The sequence below is a fragment of the Rhodnius prolixus genome, unplaced genomic scaffold (assembly GCF_049639745.1).
Source record: "Rhodnius prolixus isolate KJV_2025 unplaced genomic scaffold, Rpr scaffold_4, whole genome shotgun sequence".
NCBI lineage: Eukaryota > Metazoa > Arthropoda > Insecta > Hemiptera > Reduviidae > Rhodnius > Rhodnius prolixus.
Window position 1 is genome coordinate 33,543,068 of NW_027411614.1, and position 23,673 is coordinate 33,566,740.

General features: G+C 34.9%; 1 protein-coding gene across 3 annotated transcripts in view; it reads right to left on the reverse strand.

The window, feature by feature from the left end:
* The window catches only part of GckIII (Germinal centre kinase III), a 148,324-nt gene that overhangs the window by 106,891 nt on the left and 17,760 nt on the right, over nt 1-23,673 (reverse strand). Inside the window, exon 1 of one of the 3 annotated variants that reach the window (XM_074130500.1) lies at nt 19,116-19,266. The exons of the other annotated variants lie outside the window; for them this stretch is intronic. Within the exon in view, the coding sequence (XP_073986601.1) occupies nt 19,116-19,136 (21 nt within the window). The 5' untranslated portion in view covers nt 19,137-19,266. Of the gene's footprint in view, nt 1-19,115; nt 19,267-23,673 lie in introns of those variants that run through there. 3 annotated transcript variants of the gene reach the window in all.

The following is a 23,673-nucleotide window of genomic DNA, read 5'->3' on the forward strand; positions in this document are numbered from 1 at the left end:
GAGTGATCGAGAACAAAAATCGTGAGGAACTAATAAAAATATCGCTAAACACTGAAACAACTTTCTCATACTTTAATTTGAGTAATTTTCTGCGAATGTAATGAGTTAATGTGCAAACAAGAGCATAGGGAAGGGATTAGCTATGCGGTTAGCGTATTGGATTCCAATGCGGAGGTCCTGGGTTCGAATCCAGCTGCTGACCTTTTAGATTTTCTCTTTCAAGGAGCTTCTTACAGCTCACTGTCCGATGGTGGACAATGTTGTCTATAACGAGATAACAGAGGCAATGCACTGCAAAAAGCTCTGGGCGCCAATAACCTCAGATATTGATGCGCCTTAAATCATTAAAAACAAGACCACAAAAACAATAAATAAATAGAATATCTACTAATTACAAATTTATGTTACGTACTCCTGCACAGTACTTTTAATACAAAACGTTTCTTAGACCTCTTTTAACGTACGCCTGCCTAGTGTGAATTACAGCTAGCAACACAGTGACGAAAAGATTACAAAAAAAGATTCAAAATAAGTATTACGAATAGCAGCTGAACGAACGTCCCCACGGTTAACCAGGAACTCACAAATACCCATAGTACTCGACATTCAAGGCCATTCACACTCGAAGACAACTTCTTCCTCACCCTCCACACACTGCCCTTCCACATCTCAAAACCACCTTGGCAAACCAACGCCTTCAAGAAAACTGTATCAACATCCTGGAAGGACTGAACTCCATTTAGAATATGTTTCAATATGTGTAAAGCTCTTAGAGAGCTGGCCATATTTAATTTGTAAATAATAGTTATATTTTAGATATACCTAACATTACAAACGTTCGCATTAAATAAATTATATTGTTGGACGCATGACGAAACAGCTCTGCCAGAATCAGCGCTAAATAAATATTCTCAAGAGAATGTTTAAACCAAAATGATAGGCCTAAACTCGTTCAAGTTCAAATTAAACCATTTGGTGAATGCATAGAAAATTACATCTATTGTTCTACACCACCACCACAACTCTACTAGGCAGGCCTGTTGTGAACCGTGGCCATGGTTACTCTAAAGCGCCAAACAAATTGGTTTCGAGGACAATTAGAAGGACTGCAACCTACCAGGTTCCCAAACGAACTCCAGTGTTTTAGTAACTTGCAGAAACCGTTTCTTGCAGTTTCATTCTAGGAATCCTGCTGACCTTAAGGAAACCTTAATTCTTCCAGAGCCCTAATTAGCTAATTAACTGGTCAGCGTTCTCATTTTCCCGTATTCAATAACTACTAAATATCCTCAGGTAGCTGACTTCCCGATCTATCGCCGATATCTATCAGTTTTGGTGTCTATAACATTCTTCAAATTGGTAATTTTTGTTGAAGCATTTTATATTCTTTAATATTACTCCGGTGTTAGGAACGCACAATAAACGCATTTATGAGAAGAGCCAGAGCCTTATCTTCATTTCTCTCTAAGTACCTCCTCCCTACTGCAAGTGTGCAGTGCGTGTACTAAGTTTCAATAACATAACTAGATCAATGATATCGAAACAAGTGAACAAAAAAATCTTGTTCGCCAAATTACTAATTAAAACAGATTTTCTTCAAATTTATAATTTCGGTGATATTAAATTCCTAATATTACACTGGCAATGAGACTGCATATCACACAGTAATGATACGTTAGAGGTATACCTGCTCCCCAAACCACTTCCCACATCAAAGATAAAATTAACAGGGCTGTTTATAAAATACGTCTCTCTTCCGGCGTTGCTACAACACCCGCCTTAAAGGTTAAAAATAAGAAACCACTTACTTCATAGCTCATTTCTCACAGAAAAATAACTTCTTCTATTCTTACCTGCAACAAAAAATATTTATATATTATTTAAAAGAAGCGACAAAGGTAAGAATTACTGGTAAGAAATTGTTAAATGGCTTTATTCGACTACGAATAATTAATCTAATTAACTAATACAACAATTTTAAAGAAAATATTTGGACTTGCGAGGACAGAGGAAGGCTTCGGGTTCAGAAGTGACCAAGAAGTGGCAAGATTTGGGGGGGATCTAACATTGTGCCTTGTGGTAGACTGCGATGATGTTAGGACATACTCACCGGATGGAGGATATAAGGGGTGCAAAGAAAGTTTTATGAGGGTATCCTGGTGGGAGAAGGCTGACCAAGGATGTGGAGGACTTGGAGGCGTGGTTGGAGAGCAGCGGCGAGTGACTGAGAAGAATGGAAACTGTAGTGGCTGAGGGTCAGGCCCTTCTTGGGCAGTGATGTGCAGAAGAGTAAGAATAATTAACGTAGTTTTAACGATCAATCCTTAGTAATATGCCTTGCTGGGTAGTATTATTTTAAATTTAATATTTATGTAAAGATATATTTATTTATTTTATTGTAGCTTTGTTGTTTCAGTTAGACTTAGTAGAGCGGTTGTCTAACAGATCTTACTGTGGCTCAAATTTGTTACAGTATGTTAGCTAACATTATGCCTTATTACTGCTGTGTTAAACTAACTATTGTTTTTATATTAGCGTTGTCTAAGTTAAAATCAAATAGTTACTGAAATTAGATAGGTAGATAGATAAACATTTATTTAGTAAGTGAAAATATATACATATACCTGTACACATTAGAGTGCCAGTAACAAATACTATAACCTCTAGCAGACATAAGATTCAGAAATTGTACAAACAAATGAAAGTATGTATATATAATAAGGGGAAAAACAAATGAAAAACCCTCAGCTAATAAGAAAGATTTCAATTCAGGGAGTCCTTAACTCTCCTGTGCCTGTGCACCGTGTCCATGCTATACGATAGTCCCCTATTTGTCTGCATAGGTAGCTGTGACTTAATACGCACTTACTGAAGAAACCAGTAGCGAGGTACTTGATGTAGTGTTCTACACAGTCCATGTTGGTGTTAGAATGTAGGTCTACAATACGAGTGTAGTGGGGGGAAGTTGACACCAGTCTGAGGAATTTATTTTGCATGATCTGCAACGAGGCGACGTTGGATCGACACGTCAGACACCAGGAGGGATAAGCATAGAGTAACATAGGCCTAACCACTACCTTGTACAGGAGGAGTTTATATTCTGGGGACAGTTTAAAGTCCCTCCAGAACAGCGGGAATAGCACACTAATGGCTGCCTTGCCTTTATTGACTCCTTTATGTGGGGGGGGGGGGGGGTAAAAGTCAGCCCACGATCCAGTAATACTCCAAGATACTTGATACTGGCAGCGCACGGCACAATCCGTCTCCCGAAGTGGACATGTCGATAACTGAAATTCGTTTGTAAGTTATAATAGTTTTAGATATAGAGATAATAGAAATTAAAGAACAAGCATCAATAATCTCCTTGGCGTATAGAAGTCTCTTAGAGATCAAAGTCCGGTGATGGACAGTGTAGTCTGTAACACAGAAGAACACTGCCCAAATGTAACTAAGGTGCCAATATTTTGACACTAAAATAATTATTCGTCCATTTCGTGGAGATCGCTGGTTCGAATCCAGCTGCTGGCCCTTAGATTTTCTCTTTCTAGGAGCTTTTTACAGCCCAATAATCACCGGTGATGGACAGTGTTGGCTGTAAAGAGAGTGCGCTGTCCGAAGGCCGGCAGAGCACTGGGAAAAACTCCGGGCGCCAATAATCTCAGATGCTGACGCGCCTTAAACCTTAAATCGTTAAAAATAAAATGAAATAATAATATTTTAAAATCTGAATAAAATACGTGCATTCAAAACGAACAAAACTATTACGCAAAATACAGACGCGACAAAAACATTGAATAGAAATCCAGTTATGTAATAAAATGAACGGAGATGACTCAGATTAATTAGCTACACCGAACTCACGAGTAAATACTGAAAGGTTACATTCACGATTCTAGTAATTTAGTTTTCATTGTTTGCACGACTAGAATGGTTAGTTATTTTGGCTTTTAGCCAATCCACTCAGCCAAACCACAAAATTCTGCGCATTTAGTATACTTTTATTTCATTGTTTACACGGATTGAATCTAGTGGAATAGATTGAATCTCATGTATTGAATCTCGTACGTAGAATGAAATCGTAACTACAAGTTATAATAAATATACAAAACAAATGTTATTCTCAGCTGAAATTATTACTTAGTTGTTTTTTTCATCAAGACTGTTCAGTTATTTAAAAGAAGTTTATAAAACCAGAGCGTACTAAGGACAGATAAAATTGAATCAATGTGCACATTTCTGGGCTAACCTCATGTTACCTTACAATTCTAAAGACGATAATTTTAGGGGAAGGTATAGCGACCTACACAGATCTATTGTGACTAATATATATTGAGTTGATCCCTTTAAATCTTCCGTATTTCAATTAATCATTGGAAATAAAAATAATTTAAAAAATGGATTAGGAAGAAGGAAAATAGATAAAACAAAAACCATCATCAGGTATTCCGACTAGAAACCCAACTCTAAAGACTAGTTTCTCTGCTACCTCTTCGAGACACCACCCAGGAGGAATTAAAAAGAGAAACTTGGACACAGGGAGAGCAGCCATCTCAGATCACGACTCAAGCATTGGCGAATAATTATAGTAACTTAACCTTTAGTTACCATCATGATTGGACAATACAGTAAAAGCTCCTTATTCGCGCTTCCTACATTCGCGTTTTCACTAATCGCGGATTAAAAAAATGCGACCCAATTCCTATATTCGCACAAGTACACTATGATAATAAAAGGATTCCAATAGGTATCCAACCCAATATCCTTTGTAAATGCCGTCAAATGGACTAATAAAAAAAGTAAAACAGATCTTATTACAACTTTGCCTAAAGTATGTTGTTAAATGATATCGCCGAGGACTTTGACATAAGCCGTCCTTCGCCGCGATCGGTGTTTTTGTGAATGTAAACGCACAGAATGAAAGCAACCTTATTACTCGATGAATAAAGTATATTTTTAAATGTTGCTGTTCCGTTCTATAGTAAAAGCCGCTTTGCGTGTTTTATTGTTTCGTCTTTCACATTCGTTACAAAAATTGTGATCGAGTAACACGTCTCTACCGCTCTTTTTCTAATTTATGTCAACTAAAAAAAAAATGAGAAACGAGTTTCGACACGAAAAAAAATCTGTGTTACCGCTTAAAGTGAAAATAGAAATGCTTGATCGTTTACGCCTTGGAGAGTCATTTGCATCCATATCACGCTCATTCAATGTCAACGAATCAACTGTACGATCGATAAAAAAATCCGAAGATAAAATATGATCGTCTGTAGCTTCAACTTCACTGTCAGCGAAAATTGTTCGCGATCCAGCAATAGAAAAAAATGGAAGTGGCGTTGTCATTATGGATCGAAGACCGCAACCAAAAAAGGGTGCCCCCTGAGTGGTCCAATGGTCCGGGAGAAGGCAAAGTATCTACGCTCATTTTAAAGAACCTGATGGTAGTTGTAGTGGCAAGTTCAAACTTTGACTGCAAACAAAAGCTTTTAAAAACTGCCAAGCAAGAGAAAATTACAATATTCAAACCATTGCCTAAGCCTTAAGATAATTAATCAAAATGTTCAAAAACTTCAATTAAATTGATTTTTTTATATATTTGTTTTTTTTTTATTTTGTCACCTAGGAACGTATCCCCTATAATCTCATATAAATTACCATTCCGTATTCACGGTTTCTGTATTCGCGGCAAATTTATGGAACATATACCCCGCGAATAAAGAGCTTTTACTGTACTTAAAGCTGTATTATGGCTGGCGAATTAGAAGCAATTTCAGATCGAACAGGAGTTGATAAAGAAATCTGTAATAATTCTCACTCATCTTTAGGGATCTAGTTAGCTCCTACTTGTTGTGTTCCTCACAATGCACTATAACTTCTTTAATGACTGAAGAGCTAGAACCCACATTCAAGTCAATTTACAGGAAGAATTACTCTCAAATTTCATCCCAGTTGAAGTTATTCACGTCATTCGTTTTGCTTTTTAATTAGGATCGTTTACTTTAATCATCAAAATCTTACGTCAGTTGCATCAATAAAAATTTAAACAAAATCATGCTCATCTATTTCTTATAGCTTCTTAAGCTTCTTGCGCCCACAGAAAGTACTATACCAGCGTTTCCCAACTTGACAGTTCGCGAGTTGCTGTTGGTGGTACGTGAAAAATAATCAATAATGGCGGACATAAAAAATTAAATCATAAAAATATCATAGAAACGTTTTTTCCTATAATTCATAAAAATTATTTTAATTAATAATATTATAAAGTTGTTAATATGTACAGTAATAAGGTTGGTCTGTCTCAAGATATACCAGAAAATATAATAGCACATTTAACAGGATTAAAATTGTCTTTCATGGAGTATTTTCCAAAACCCGAAAACACAAATGATAATTGGATATCAAACACCTTCTATAAAGAAAATTTAGGAAAAGCTACATCATTATCAATAAAAGATAAAGAAAATTTAATAGAATTATCATATGACAGAGCTTAAATGATAACTAGGTAAAAATCTGCTTAAAGAGACGACTGACTGTAATGAGTAAGCTCTATCCAAGCAACATTAAATTTAATTGGTACTTACAGGTACTTGAATGCTTAAAAGATTTGGGCACATATGTAATATATCCGAAAAGAAGAACTTTGTAAATTAATTAATAATTTTGAAGAGAAAAATGTGAACGCAATTTTTAATTAGTTAAAAAAAAGTGTTAAAACTAAGATCTTACACGTTACAAAGTTTATAATAAAATAGCACACTCGGAATAACAAATTTCACGAAATCATTTTTACGAAGTGGTACAATTTAGCATGATGTACTACTAAGTGGTACGCGAGCCAAAAAAGATTGGGAAACGCTGTACTATACAATTGCTAATGGTACTCGTGGATGCATTCATACATGTGTCTAGATGAAGACCCAGTCACGCCGGACTGGAAGAAAATAAAAGAACGAATCTTCTAGCCCTACAAGCAATGCGAATGAGGAGCAATGCCCAGTTGAAACCAGACTCAAAAAAAGACAAAAGATTTATTGAATCTATAGTTAAGGGCAGCAACGCCAAGACCTACAGAAACCTATAAAGGGAAAAATAAGTTTTAAAAAACCCTGTACGAGTGCCTACAGCTCCGCGATCTGCCTTGGAAAGTGACCGTTGCAGCATTCCTTTTCCTCATGATCCAGATTTTTCAGTTTAAGAAGAAATAATTCCATGTTTAAATGAAGTAAAAGAAGGTGGACTGATTCAGTAAAAGCATAAAAAGTAAAGAATTCCCACAAATTGCAACAGTAACTGGAAGGTAGACATAAATGAAAGGTTGAGTGCAAAAAAACACATAGAAAATGAGGCAATAACTTGCAGTTTGGGACCCTGAACTACTGTCACACATTTCAACTAACACACAGAATTCGACATTTAGAAAGAAAAGATTTAGAATTGTCCCAACATTTATCAAAACAATAGTCCATTTGTCCTAAGTGGTCTTTAAATTCTCTCTCCTTTATTTATAGAAACGAACACATTATTATCAAACAATTGCCGAGAAAATCCCTTTCTCAAATTTCTCTTTTTTTATAATTCTGTTTTTCTTCTATAAAAATAGAGAAAAAAGGATCGCTGGCGAGAGAGATGTTTTAAAGCTTCAGTCTAGACGCGCTGGCAACTCTAATATTTACTGACGTTCTTTTTAGCTGAAATTCTATTCTAAATATCTAGTTCAAATAAACAGCAATCACTAGAATAAATGATTATTTTCCAATTTTATTCTCTCTAAAACTACCTCATTGCAAATAGGTTAAAGTTGTCAATGAATTTATCGTTTATTTTAAAAATGTAAATTTATTTATTTTTATAATTAAAATAAAAAAATTATTTAAAAAAAGAAGTAAAGTAATTGCCTATTTTTTCAGGCGGGGCCTAATGTCTAACTACCAATTAGGTGTCGTGGACGGAGACGACTAGCAAACATACTATACTAAACAAACTCGAAGCCCAATAAAAATTATTATTTTAAAGCGCCTCAAACAACTGAGGTTATTGGCGCCGGGAGCTCCATTGAAGGACAGTATAGCTGTAAGAAGAAGCTCCTTATTCACTAATTATTTAATTCAAATAATTTTAAAAGAGAAAATTGTTATTTACATTAAAAGGATGAGCAAAATAAAGGTCGTTATAAAGTACACAAATTCCCATTACTATGAGAGGTATTGTTCTATTGAATAAATATGTATTTACATTATAGAAACGCTATGTCATGCAGGAAATTACGTAGAAAATATTATGAATAAATGAACTATAATTATGGGAAAATATTCAATATTTACATTAATTTGTTTACATTTTTTAATTTTCACGGCACTAGTATCACTAGAGTAAATTAAGGTTTAATAATGTTATGTAATAAGACTGAGAGGACAATTAATTAAAACTGTCCGGCAGGAGAATTGGGTGATGGTCAAAAACTGTCAGAAAAAGCGTAACGTTTAAAAAACACCCAAATATATTATATAAATATTATTATGTACTTATAAGCTGTGGAGTAGATTCCCAATAACGTTTCGCTGTAATTTGTTACAAACTTTGTAATGTAGTTAAGAATTCAATACGTATATTGTAGTTTGAAAACCAAATTATGAGTTAGAACTTTGAAAAGAAAAGTCGTGTAAGTGTGTGTGATCATTGAATTTTGTCTAAAATAGTTCCATTAGAATGTATTGTGCAATTTAAGGTAACCACTATTCGGTAAAAACTCTAGTTTACAAGAAAACCCAACTACACAGGTAGTGGAGTGGTAAGAGGAAGTCGTGTGAGTGTGCTCATAGGATTTATTCTAAAATAGTTCCATTAGAATGTATTGTGCAATTTAAGGTAACCACTATTCGGTAAAAACTCTAGTTTACAAGAAAACCCAACTACACAGGTAGTGGTAAGAGAAAGTCGTGAGAGTGTGTTCATTAGATTTATTCTAAAACAGTTCCATTAGAATGTATTGTGTAATTTAAAGTAACTATTAATCGGTAAAAACTCTAATTTAAAAGAAAACATTGTATCAGTAAAAAAAAGTCGTGTGAGTGTGTATAGTAAAAATTAAATTGGAAATAAAATGAATAATCGTGGTTATCTGAGTCGGAAATAGCCGACAAAAACCGATCGCTTTCGGCTTGTTAGAGAGAAGAGAGAGAATTATGATAAAAAAATCACGGCTAAGGCAGGTTGGGTTACAGATCCAGTAATTCCTAGAATCGCGGTTCTCTAACCCATCGTGCCTTGATGACATAGGTTTGGCCTGACTTTTCTCATCTACAGTGAGTTTATCCGCTATATCTCAGGAACGGAAAGTCGCAGACGTTTCATATTTCATATTTAGTTCAAGTGACGCCACCGGAAGCGACAATAAATTTTTGGTCGTAATAGCTCCACCGGAAGTACCACTTTACTGAATAGATTTTTCACTTTTTTAACTTTTTCTCAAAAACCGCTTCTTGGATTTTCTCCAAACTTGGTATAATTATAGCTTACAAATAGTTCTACAACTTTCATAGGAAACATTTTTCTGTAATACTTCGATTAAGGGCAGTTTTGGGGGAGGGGGGTGGTGAATGAGACCGGAAGTGTGCCAGTTCGCTGTAATATATGGACTTACTTTCTATTAAGCATTAATTAGGATTAATTATTAATCCAAAATTCCATATTAGTAGAAAATTGGTCAACCGGAAGTACCATTTTACAGTTATTTTGTAAGTTTTTTTTGGAAGTTACTACAACGATTTATTTTAAACTTGGTATTATTACAGCGCACATATTGTTTCAATTAAATATTTATTCTGATTTAAATTTGCAATTTCGCTTAGGTGCTACTAACAGGCGTCACAGTATTGTTTTGATCTAAACCGGTTAACCGATATGAAATTTGTGATTTCCAATCTTAGTTAAATTAGTTAATTTATGGTTTGACGTAAAGCTATCTAGTTAACAACAAGATGGTAATACAAAGACGTTAGCAGAGTACAAAGAGCAAACCACTCTCCTTCTTCATCCCAATAAACGTCAAAGGAATACGCCTTCGGCTAAATTGCGAACGGTAGTGGTAGGACTGGCATTTGAACTTCGCATTATTAACTCAGCTAGTGAAGGAAAAAACTTTATAAATATCTAATTAGGATATTAGATGCTTTTTCCGTAAATAAGGTACACAAATAAATGGAGTACTCATCTAAGTAATGGTGCAACAGGATGAGCAGCACGTATTAAATATTATTTATAAAGAATTTTTATTTAAGAATATTTATGGCTTGAGGTACATGAAACATTATTTCATCACCTCTTAAACTTATAAGCTGCTAATAATAATACATTATTCTTTATGTGAAGCATATTTTATTAAGGATTTAATACGACCTAATATTAAAAAAGAAGAAAAAAAAGTCTACTACGTGACTGGCCTAAATAATAAAAAATATAACATTAATAAAACAACATATTTAAAGATTTAATACAAAGAGATTTAAAAGGATTTGTACTCAAATTATTATAAGAACCTAATATAGAATGCCCTGTCCCGCTGTATGATTTTGTAGAAGATTCAAAACAAAATGAGATGGAATAAAGAGATAAGAAAATTTTGAACCTAATACAGAAGGATTAGAAAGAACTTTAATCAAGATCAATGCGAGTAAATATATTACATGATACACAAAAGTTTAGCCAAAGAATAGGCTAATTTTTCAGCAATTAGTAACTGTTTAATATGCTAAGGATATCAGCAGTTGTCTTATTCAATAGTAAAGATTGGGAAAGACTTTTCAGTCTCAATAAAGTTCGAAAATAAAGTCTTAAAAATAAAATAAAATTGAAAATTATAAATTCATTACGGTCGTTATTATCAATAGATTACAGATCAATTCGAGTACGAGTGAAATCTCTTAATAATGCATGAAAATGAAGGAAAGAAAACTCATGGCACAAAAAAAAGAAGAAAAATTACTTTAAAACGGTTTCAAATGAAGGAGACGAATTTAAATTTGAAAAATTGATTAAATAAAAAACCAAGATGGTTGAATATTTTCTTTTTAAGTTCTGTAAAGAAAACTAAGCTTTGGTTTTTTCTTAATTAAAACTGACAGAATGTCTGTAAAATCTTGTTAAAATCGCTTTGACGCAATTGAGTTTTGTTGCGAGTGGAGGAAAAAAACCGTATTCAAGGGAATAAAAAAAGGACACTCTATTTACAAAATTTGGAGCGATTTCCTATACTTCTTCTTACTACAGGAAGAGGAAATGAATTTTTTTTTTTGTAAAATAAGAGCGGAAAGATGGCTTGAATTTTATAAAATGTGAAGAAAATACGTGAAATACAGCAAGACTTTTAATAACCCTAATTTAATGCCCAGCCTCATCATTTACAAAAATATGTCCTTGCGCTTCAAATTTCTTGTTTAATATCTTCAGCTGGGACACTGTGGTGAAGGTTACATTATCACCATTCTGAAGGGTTTGTCCTGTTTTAATTGGTAAGTGTGGTATGTATATTTCTAATTTTTCAGATAATGAACAATGCTTCTGTAGGATTCTACGGTTAGCGCTGTCAAAATGGTTCCTGAGAGGTTCGTTTTGCTAGTGTAGTTGATGGCTCCAACTAAAAGTGTGATTTCTCTACAGAATTCCATATAATTCTGTAGGTTTTTTTATGTAAATTGGAGGAGGTTTGGTATTCATTTTGTGGCATTTCCGTGGTATTTGTTTCCATAGTGTCGTCGTCCTTTAAGTTTTCGAATTTATTTTCGGAGATAATGCCCGGAGGGGCAGATATTGCGGTGGCCGGTAAAGAGGTGACACTTACCTCGGTTAGCATTGCAGTGCTCATTGTAGTCGGTTCACTTTTTGTTTTAGATTTGGTTACTTTTGCAGTAGCTGTAAGCTTCTTCTTTTTCGTCTTCTTTTTGGGAGGTTAGCACCCAGCCGCGCTAATTCTTTTGGCCTCTTTGGTGATCGCCTTGATGGTCATTGATGTTTTGGTAGTAAAACTATCGTCTAATTCACTTTCTACGGCGCTGAGGCTCATTTTGCCTACAGCTCTTCTTTTACTGTGGTTGTTTTTAAAAGGCGCTATTTTTAACTTTGTTCTTAAGATAACAATCAAATGGTCAATATATTAGCAAAGTTAATACAATAAAGTCTCAATTTACCTCAAAAAAGTAAACTAAACTCAGTCCAAAATTTTTAGCGTCTAGTTTACACAATCGCTAAACATACGACTACCCGTTATAATTAAACAAAATTATTTTTTGTTCACTTTATCTCATCTAAAAACTTTAGCTAACAGCTTATTAATCAGGACTGTATTGTGATCTGGAGCCATTTTGGGCACTTTATACACGTGTAAAAGTGCAATCTGGAACCACTAATCTATGAACTTGCGACAGAATCGTCTGGACCATCTTCCCGGATTCCCCAATCTGGTTATCACTTCAACTTCTTGTAAGTTTCCTATCTTTCTCAATAAATACAGTGCCCACATCAACTCCGATTAAATTTTTGTCCCCTCTCAGTGGTATCGTTTGAAGTGCTTGGATAATAGTACCATTTATTTTATCCAACATAGTAAACGTTTTTCTTATTTGTGATTTCATCACGATTTCGCCCTTTTACTAATCAACAAAGATCGATTTATTGGTAGATGTATGATTTCCACTTACCACATTTTTGTAATGATTAAAGTGATTAAACTTGTGTATCAATTGATAATTGATAAATCAATCTCTGATGAAAATTGCACTTCCGCAACCGGTCAGAAATAAGGAATAGAAGCGTTTTATGACGTATACATTTTATTGATTACGATACAATTAATGATTATTTTATATTTTTACTAAGTTATTGTAATAAATAGAGGCTTCAGGTTGTTTTAAATTCTAAACTTCGTGCCCTCCACATTAAATAATTTGGAAATCTTTAAAGAAATGAATTTAAACTTAAATCATGCCTCTAAAATATTTGTTCCTAACCACCTATTAAATAAAAACCATCTATTTTTCAAATATCCTGCAATTGCAAGAGCTACGCCCAATAATAATAATAAAAGCTATCCGTCCCAATTCCCATAGTTTCAATGCGTACCAATGTTTATTAAAATCGAACAAAATGCTTTTCTAATAGAATAGCTCTCTGGAAGCTTCGACCAACATAATATCAGTGGGTTTTCGCCACGCACCATTAACTTCAACAAACCACAATGAACTTCCGTAATATGTATTGTATGTATGTATGAACATACACACTCCTCACACACATATATATATAAATAAACTATAATTTAATAATAAAATGTTTATAGAAATTCTTTATAATAATATTAACATTGAAAGTTGGATAAAATGGACGAGAAGTATTACTGGCAAAGTATTCTATGGCACAATACCATAAAACTTTTCTTAAAATAGTTTTGTTCTTTCGCCCTTAACCATTCAAACAATTTTTTTTTTAATACAGAATGTTAGGGAAGGGATTAGCTATGCGGTTAGAGTACTCGATTCCCACGCGGAGATCACAGGTTCGAATCCAGCAGCTGGCCATTAGTTTTCTTTCTCTAACTAGGAGGAGGAGCTTCTCACCAGCTCACTGTCCGGTGATGGCTCAAATAATTATGTGTATACTTACAAAAAATAGTCATGTAGCAATTAACATTCTTATTAGATAGAGATATTTTATTGTTATTAGAGACAAAATAGGTAAAATGGCTCCCTATTACAAAGGCTAAGCTTTGCACAAATATTTTTATTGCTAATGAGTTTTATAATCAGCTCCTGAAATACTGTAGTTCGATATGGTGCACTTATTATTAAGGTTTCTGAATTTTATAAAATTTAAATTTTTTAAGAATTTCATTTTGTCATTATGATCTGAATGTCAAAATGAACACAAATAAATGACCGAATTAAATAAATAAATAAATAATTGTCACATTTTTAGAGAGAATATCGTCATTTCAATGAGAAAGAAAGCAAATAAATATGTTTTAAAATTTAATCCAAGTGCTTAATAAATAGGAGTATATTCAAAAGCGACCTCGATCTTTAGAAACTTGAACTACAGGAAATATAAAAACAATAAAGTAAAAACGAGGGAATTATAATGTCCCCGATTAATTTAACCACTGAACGTATGTCTGTCTATCTACTTTCTTTGAAAAATTATCTAAAAATAACATTGAAAAAACTCGGTATCATTTATTTAAAGATAACGGCGATTGTTTGGCATTTTCCATTGAAAACAAAAAAATAATAATTAATTGTAAACTAATGTGATTTGGGTATTAATAAACCTACTGTAATAGAGCCGACTCTACGAGGGTCGTTTGAAAAGTCCGTGCAAAGTCAGAGAGATAGCACATAGCACCACTGGCGCGTATCGAGGTTATGTTTAGTTAGTAGCATCTATTGGAAGAACACACACCAAGTTTCAGCCAGATCGGTCTATTTCTTTGTGTTTGGCATTCGTTTGAATCGAGGAAATCGAGTGATTTTCAAAAAATGGACGAAAAAGAATTTCGTGTGTTGATTAAACACTACTTTATGAAAGGCAAAACGCCTCAGGAGACTAAAGAGAAGCTTGATAAACATTATGGTGACACTGCACCTTCTATTAGAACAGTTTATAAGTGGTTTCAAAATTTTCGGAGTGGCCATATGGGCACAAGTGACGCTGAACGTTCTGGACGCCCTGTTGAGGTTACTACTCCAGAAATCATTGATAAAATCCATGATATGGTGATGGATGACAGAAGAGTGAAGGTGCGTGAGATTGCTAGTGCTGTGGGCATCTCGAATGAACGGGTACATAATATTTTGCATCAACATTTGGACATGACAAAGCTATCCGCAAGATGGGTGGCGCGATTGCTCTCGCTTGACCAAAAACGAAATCGTGTGAAGTGTTGCAAGGACGGTTTGCAGCTGTTCCAGAAGAATCCGCAGGACTTTAAGCGTCGTTTCGTCACTGTGGATCATACATGGATACATCACTACACTCCTGAGGCCAAAGAACAATCTACGAGTAAACAATGGGTTACCAAGGGGGAATCTGCGCCAAAAAAGGCGAAGACCGTTCCTTCGGCCGGAAAGATTATGGCGACTGTCATTTGGGATTCGCAAGGAATAATCCTCATCGATTATCTGGAAAAGGGTAAAACTATTACAGGTGCATATTATTCATCGTTATTGGACCGTTTGAAAACCGAGCTGCAAGAAAAACGCCCATGATTGGCCCACAAAAAAGTCCTTTTCCATCACGACAACGCACCAGCTCACACCTCAGCAGTTGTGGTCGCAAAATTAATGGAAATAGGGTTCCAACTCGTTTCACATCCCCCCTATTCTCCAGACTTGGCTCCCTCGGACTACTATTTGTTCCCCAATATGAAGAAATGGCTGGCGGGAAAAAGATTTTATTCAAACGAGGAGGTGATTGCAGAAACGAATGGCTATTTTTCAGATTTGGACAAATCCTATTATTCGGAAGGGATCAACAAACTAGAGCAGCGTTGGACGAAGTGTATAAGCCTAAAAGGAGACTATGTTGAAAAATAAAAAAGGTTTACCCCAAAAAATTAAGTAGTTTTTATTTTTGCACGGACTTTTCAAACGACCCTCGTAATAGAAGTTTCTTATGTTTCCGGAACTGAGAAAAGTGATTTTATAAATGAATGCGTCCAGGGTCAAATAACGAGCTGATATCTCCGTCTGCCTGGTTACAGTAGATTCGTTCAAAATACAGCAAATTTTTAATATTTTAACAATTAATTTTTTATTATTAATTATTGAAATAACAATTATTCTTTAATATTAATTGTGCTGAATCTAAAGCTTGAAAGTAATACCTAATTTTAATGCACGATATTTTCATGGCCTTCGAGCCTTTATGGACAAAATAACCCATTATTCTTTCCTTGCAAATTAGTGATTTCTACTACCATTATCTATTAAATATAAATCAATCAGTTAAGTATTTTACAATGAAATACGAGGTGTGGCTATTACATTACCAGACTGATGCTGCTACAGAAGAACTATACATGCGCCAAATCCTAACGACCGACAGCTGTGCAGCGTAAAGCTTTCTCTTTCGTTTGCAGCGTCTCACGTGTTTGTAGAGAAATCTGTCTGACCGAAACCATCGTTTGTGTAAGAGGTGTTAGTTTCGTTTTGCCGAAAACATGATACTACACATGTAGTAGAGCAACGAATTGTCGTGGAATTTCACATGAAACTGGGTAAAACCGCTACTGAAACTAATCTTTTATTAAAAGAAATTTATGGCGATGAACGTTTATCACGTGCGCGAGATTTTGAGTGGTTCAAGCGTTTCTAAGATGGCCGAGAAAACGTCGGAGATGATGACGGCCCTGGTCGCCCTTCCACGTCCAAAACGGATGAAAATGTCGATTATAATTAATCAACATTACTACCGTGAGGTGCTTGCTCAACTCTGTGAAAGAGTAAAGAAAAACGGCCCGATTTGTGAAAGAACAAGTAATGGGCTCTCCATCAGGAACACGCGCCGGCTCACACTGCATTGTCTGTCAAGACGTTTCTAGCCTAGTACAACATCCTAGTTTTAGGCTATCCGCCTAATTCGCCGGACGTGACCCCATGTGACTTTTATCTGTTCCCAAAAGTCAAATCTGCATTAAAAGGAACACGATTTCAGTCCGTTGAAGCTGTGAAAGAAAAAGCGGCACGCGTCATGCAGAAGCTCACAGAAAAAGACTTCCTGCACTGTTTTGAACAATGGTAAATTCGCATGGAGCGTTGTAGGGATAGGGGAGAGGTGTATATTGAAGGTGATAATAACTAAATATGTATAAATTTAAAATAAAATGTTTTATAGCAATAGTCTCGTTATTTAATAACCACACCTCGTAGTAAGCATTAAACCCTTGCAAAGAAATGTTTAAAAAAAAAAAGATATAAAGTTATTTGTTACTAAAAAAATCTTTGTAACATATAAGATTACATCCGAAATAATCTTGCCGACTTACAAGTCTGAAACCTTAGCTATAACACTAAGATATGGCTTCAGAGCAATGGCAGTTAGATGACGTCAAACCAGAACTGAAAAATCATGCAAACTGCATTTCCCTTATTAGTTTTATATCATTATATCTTACAAAAATGCTTAGCAAATGTATTTTAAAATGAATTAGTGCTTCAATACAGTTTTACACCTGACCTTAGCGTTATACAAAATTTACCTATACTTATATATAATAGTTATATATAATGTGAAAACAGTTATTATGCAACTCCCTTTCTGTAAGGCCTTGCATAATAATTGTTTTCATAATTGGTTAAAACTATTTTGTTTATTCCTTCTATCACCAGTTTGCGTTTGATTTCATAAATTTGGCGAGATAACCAAAGTTGAGGAGTGATATAAAAGAAGGCACAGTCGCTGATAATTGTCACAGTAGCTGATAATTGAGCGAAAATTCTACCAGGATTTCTCTCAGTATATCGAACTATTATAGACTCTGGATGTTGCACGCATTAAGGAGCGATACATTGACTGAATTGAGATAATGATAGAATAATAAAAAGAATGACTAAGATATTGAAACCAGAAAATCAAGTATTAATTTAGGTGAAACACAATTTACAATCCACCAAAATCGTGCAAGACGTTTTGATAGTAGAATGAAAGCACTAAGAAATGTAGTTAATTTTATAATTCCCATAGAAGTAAGAGTGGAGATACAATGCCGTACACAAGCGGTTTTAGACAACCTTAATCTTTCTGACGTACTATAATAGTAACTCATGCTACTTTCCTTCGATGGCCTCTCGAAAAACTGGATCAGATCTCTCTAGCTCCATCATACGAGTACTTTTAGACAGATCTTTGTTATCCAGCTCGTATTATTGAGCAGTATTAAGGATTAATAAGCAATCAATACAATTGCGACTGCAAAGATAATTTCTCATAAGGTCTGTAAGAAATGTCAGAGGCATTATTTCAACCATTTTTACTTCTCTCATTAAAAAACAGTGTTTTAATTCTTATTTTTAATTTTAAGTTTTCAAATACAGGGTGTACACGGAGGAGTGGTCGAAACTTCAGGAGGTGATTCAACAGCTCAAATGCAACAAAAAGTATTCTATTCACTTTGGCCCGATTCTCAATAGTGTTATTGAAAAAATGCAGTTGAAAATTTTAATAAAAATCATCGAGAACGAAAATTTTTAGACATTCAAGTAAAAATTTCATTGTTATAAGAATCGTTTTGAGGCTCTGTACCCTGCAAATTTATAGGAAATTTAATGCTCTTTCGTTTGGAATAAGCAGATAGTAGGATAAAGGATAGAAAAGTTACGGCCGTTTTTTGGCGAAAAAAGCGAATATCGACGGAAAAGTTAAAAATGCAAATATCTTGGACACTATTGAGAATCGGGCCAAAGTGAAGAGAATATTTTTTGTTGCATTTGAGCTGTTGAATCACCTCCCGAAGTTTCGACCACTCCTCCGTATACACCCTGTATATAAAAAAAAAGTGGTAAAAGTAAAGAATAAGTGAAGTATTACCCTTTTTTTCAATGAGATCTTTAAACCATCAAATAAAATCGAAGGCTTAGACCTGGAATCGAACCCACTACTTACTAACTACAGTACAAATTAACTTTAAGGGCCTTGCTTCTGACCGCTCGGCTATAGTGAGTTCGAAAAATGGTTCCTATAAATTTGTTTGTGGGTTTAAGAAAGAGAGGTGGAAGATAGTTAGCTCAAAATTTCCTATTATGAGACACAAACAAAATTTAGCGGTCAAAATCCCTTAACTGGTGGTATTAGCGCTTTACTAAATGGAATTTATCACATTTAGAAGTCCCTCTATACTTCGCACACATACAAAAAGATCTAAAACTATTTTTGGGAATAATTGGTTGATGAAGTTTTGTTTTTTAAGCAGTTTTGGAATTACGAGCTTAAGAAAAATGTAGAACCTCGTGAATTACCTTAAAACAAAATCGTGTGATTTGTCATTTGATTGAGTAGAACAATAAGTACTGCGTACCAAATTGTAAAGTGTTTATTTAAGAAATGAAACACATAAGAAAAAAGTAAATTACCTTGACCGTAAGTGTTTTCATGGTTCAGGGCCTACCGCCACGAGGAACTTCCGGAAACCGTAAACAATCCACACCCATTTGAACTTAATATTAAAAATGTCTCACTCAATCTTTTTTTTTTTTTAAAAAAAAAATTAATAATTTAGTAAAATCCAATTAATTTGAACCACACTTCCATTAATTTTTCAATAATATGGAATTTATGGAGCGCAGTGCTTTCTTGATAGCAAACACAAATATTATTACGGAGGAAAAAAAAAAATTATCTAGATTATCCTTACGAATATTGAACTCCGAATTAAAAAAATCTAAGGGCCTGCAGCTGGATTCGAACCCGGGATCTCCGCGCTATAATCTTTTGTATACGGTAACCTCTAAGCCAGTGATTCTCAACCACTCCTGCCGCGGCACTTTTGCGTGCCGCGAAAGTTTTGAAGTGTGCCGCCAAATTTTAGAAATGCATACAATAAAAATTATATATTAAATGTAGAAGGCGATATAAGAGTAGCATTATCTTTTATACGACCAAATATAAACTGTAATTATCAAAAAAAAAAAACAAGCTCAAATTTCTCATTAAAAGTATTCGTATTGTTAACTTGTAATTAATCCCTTAATAAACATACTGTTGAATAGGATGAATCAGTCACCAAAAAGAATGAACAACCATATACTGTTGTTTTTGTAGTACATACGAGGGTCGTTTGAAAAGTCCGTGCAAAGTCAGAGAGATAGCACTACTGGCGCGTATCGAGGTTATGTTTAGTTAGTAGCATCTCTTGGAAGAACACTCACCAAGTTTCAGCCAGATCGGTCTATTTCTTTGTGTTTGGCATTCGTTTGAATCGAGGAAGTCGAGTGATTTTCAAAAAATGGACGAAAAAGAATTTCGTGTGTTGATTAAACACTACTTTATGAAAGGCAAAACGCCTCAGGAGACTAAAGAGAAGCTTGATAAACATTATGGTGACTCTGCACCTTCGATTAGAACAGTTTATAAGTGGTTTCAAAATTTTCGGAGTGGCCATATGGGCACAAGTTCTGGACGCCCTGTTGAGGTTACTACTCCAGAAATCATGATAAAATCCATGATATGGTGATGGATGACAGAAGAGTGAAGGTGCGTGAGATTGCTAGTGCTGTGGGCATCTCGAATGAACGGGTACATAATATTTTGCATCAACATTTGGACATGACAAAGCTATCCGCAAGATGGGTGCCGCGATTGCTCACGCTTGACCAAAAACGAAATCGTGTGAAGTGTTGCAAGGACGGTTTGCAGCTGTTCCAGAAGAATCCGCATGACTTTAAGCGTCGTTTCGTCACTGTGTATGAAACATGGATACATCACTACACTCCTGAGACCCAAGAACAATCTAAACAATGGGTTACCAAGGGGGAATCTGCGCCAAAAAAGGCGAAGACCGTTCCTTCGGCCGGAAAGATTATGGCGACTGTCTTTTGGGATTCGCAAGGAATAATCCTCATCGATTATCTGGAAAAGGGTAAAACTATTACAGGTGCATATTATTCATCGTTATTGGACCGTTTGAAAACCGAGCTGCAAGAAAAACGCCCACGATTGGCCCACAAAAAAGTCCTTTTCCATCACGACAACGCACCAGCTCACACCTCAGCAGTTGTGGTCGCAAAATTAATGGAAATAAGGTTCCAACTCGTTTCACATCCCCCCTTTTCTCCAGACTTGGCTCCCTCGGACTACTATTTGTTCCCCAATATGAAGAAATGGCTGGCGGGAAAAAGATTTTATTCAAACGAGGAGGTGATTGCAGAAACGAATGGCTATTTTTTAGACTTGGACAAATCGTATTATTCGGAAGGGATCAACAAACTAGAGCAGCGTTGGACGAAGTGTATAAGCCTAAAAGGAGACTATGTTGAAAAATAAAAAAGGTTTACCCCCAAAAATTAAGTAATTTTTATTTTTGCACGGACTTTTCAAACGACCCTCGTATTATTTTATTTTATATTGAAAATAAACGAACTATTTCACACAGTGCAATATGGATAAGTAAAATACTTTTAAACTTATCTTATTGTTAATGTACCACCATATTTTGAAATTGTTAAAAGTGTGCCGCAACAAAAAATTAGGTTGAAAATCACTGCTCTAAGCTAATCCCTTTCCATATGTATTTTATTTTTTTAATGATTTAAGGCGCATCAACATCTGAGGTTATTGGCGCCCAAAGCTTTTTTCAGTGCACTACCAGCCTCCGGACAGAGTTCTCTCTTTAAAGACAACACTGTCCATTACCGGACAGTGAAGCTGTAAGAAGCTCCTAGGAAAAGAAAATCTAAGGAGCCAGCGCAGCCCGGATTCGAACCCAGGACCTTTTCATGGGAATCCAATTTGCTAACCGTATAGCTATTCCCTTCTCTCCTTATTGTATTTTATTACAAGAAAGTATTAATTAAATTAAACTGTTTAAAAAAAAGGCTGCACAATTTGATTGTGCTTGAGAAGTATAAAGAGAGACACTACAGCTAGTTTTGAAACCATTGCCACATTCTAATCACAATTTCTCTGTCTTCCTTCATAACCACCAAATATTAACAGTGGAAAGCCAATTTCGAAATATTGACAAGGCGCAGCTGTATAGAGAGAGAGTAAAGTATTGAATATTTAAGATAATAACTTCACACTCAATGGTTCGAGCTTTCTAATATTCAAAATATAAAAGAAAAATTGAAAGCACACCATTTTCAATAAATTTTTAAGACCAATAATTGGCAAATGCTTACATTCTAATATTTCTAGACTTTCACTTGGTAATTTCACTTTTCACCAATTGTGGTATTCATTATTACTATTATTATTATTATTGAATATTTAAATTATTGCACAATTCATTCAATATGATAATTCATTATTTTTTTACTACTATTATTCTTCAATTTTAATTAGGAATATTAAATAAAAATAATAATGTGCCAATTTCATCAATTATCGCAGATTTCACCGAGCAGCATATTTGTCATTTCTAATATCAGAACTCTAAGTTATTTTAATAGTAAAAAAACACGACGCTTTCCGTCCAAATAACAGGGCAAATCATTTTTGTTGTGTCATTCATATTATAAAAATGGTCTGACAAACAAAATTAATTGAGCAATTCCAATATATCTTATCAGAGGTGAAAATATATTGTCTCAAAAAGGAGGAAAAAAGGCTTAGTAATCAAGATACATCAATTAGCTTTACTTTCGCATATCAAAATCTGTAAGTGTTGGATAAGTTTTGCAAGAGATGATATCAGTAAATATTTGTGATGAAACAAAATTACCTTATTGTTCAGAAGCGTAAGTTTTTAACATTTATCAAAGAAAATACAATAAGAAGAAAGAATTGAGAATATCATTCGAATTGGAAGATAAGATTTGGATGGAATGGTTAAGAAGTGATTTAACCAATAATAATAATAACAATAATACAAATTGGATTTAAGGCGACTTAACCCCAATGCAGGTAAATGTTGCTATTTTATTGGGTTTTGAGTGGTTTCCATCATAATCTCGTGATACGAGGTGTGGCTATTAAATAACGAGGGTGTGACAGAAGAACTATGCATGCGCCAAATCCTAACGGCCGACAGCTGTGCAGTGTAAAGCCTTCTCTTTCGATTGCAGCGTCTCACGTGTTTATAGAGAAATCTGTCTGACCGGAACCGTCGTTTGTGTAAGAGGTGTTAGTTTCGTTTTGCCCGAAAACATGATACTACATATGTAGTAGAGCAACGAATTGTCGTGAAATTTCCCATGAAACTTGGTGAAACCGCTACTGATTCTTATCTTTTATTACAAGAAGTTTATGGTGATGAATGTTTATCACATGCGCGAGTTTTTGAGTGGTTCAAGCGTTTCTAAGATGGCCGAAAAGACGTTGGAGATGATGACGGCCCGGGTCGCCCTTCCACGTCCAAAACGGATGAAAATATCGATTATAATTAATCAACACTACGGTGAGGTGCTTGCTTGACTCCGTGAAAGAGTAAGGAAAAACGGCCCGATATGTGGTAGAACAAGTAATGGGTTCTCCATCAAGACAACGCGCCAGCTCACACTGCACCGTCTGTCAAGACGTTTTTAGCCAAGTACAACATCCTGGTTTTAGGCCATTCGCCTTATTCGCCTGACCTGACCCCATATGACTTTTATCTGTTCCCCAAAGTCAAATCTGCATTAAAAGGAACCCGATTTCAGTCCTTTGAAGCTGTGAAAGAAAAAGTGGCACGCGTCATGCAGGAGTTCACAGAAAAAGACTTCCAGCACTGTTTCGAACAATGGTAAATTCGCATGGAGCGTTGTAGGGTTAGGGGAGGGGTGTATATTGAAGGTGATAATAACTAAATATGTTTAAATATAAAATAAAATGTTTTTTACAGCAATAGTCTCGTTATTTAATATCCACACCCCGTACATTTGTTCACAAAGAGTAGTTTTGCGGACAGAAAAAATACACTTTTTGGTTAGACATTATAGTTTCGCAAATGATTTGTTGATCTTTTTGTTGTCATATCATATAAACTAGAAACCC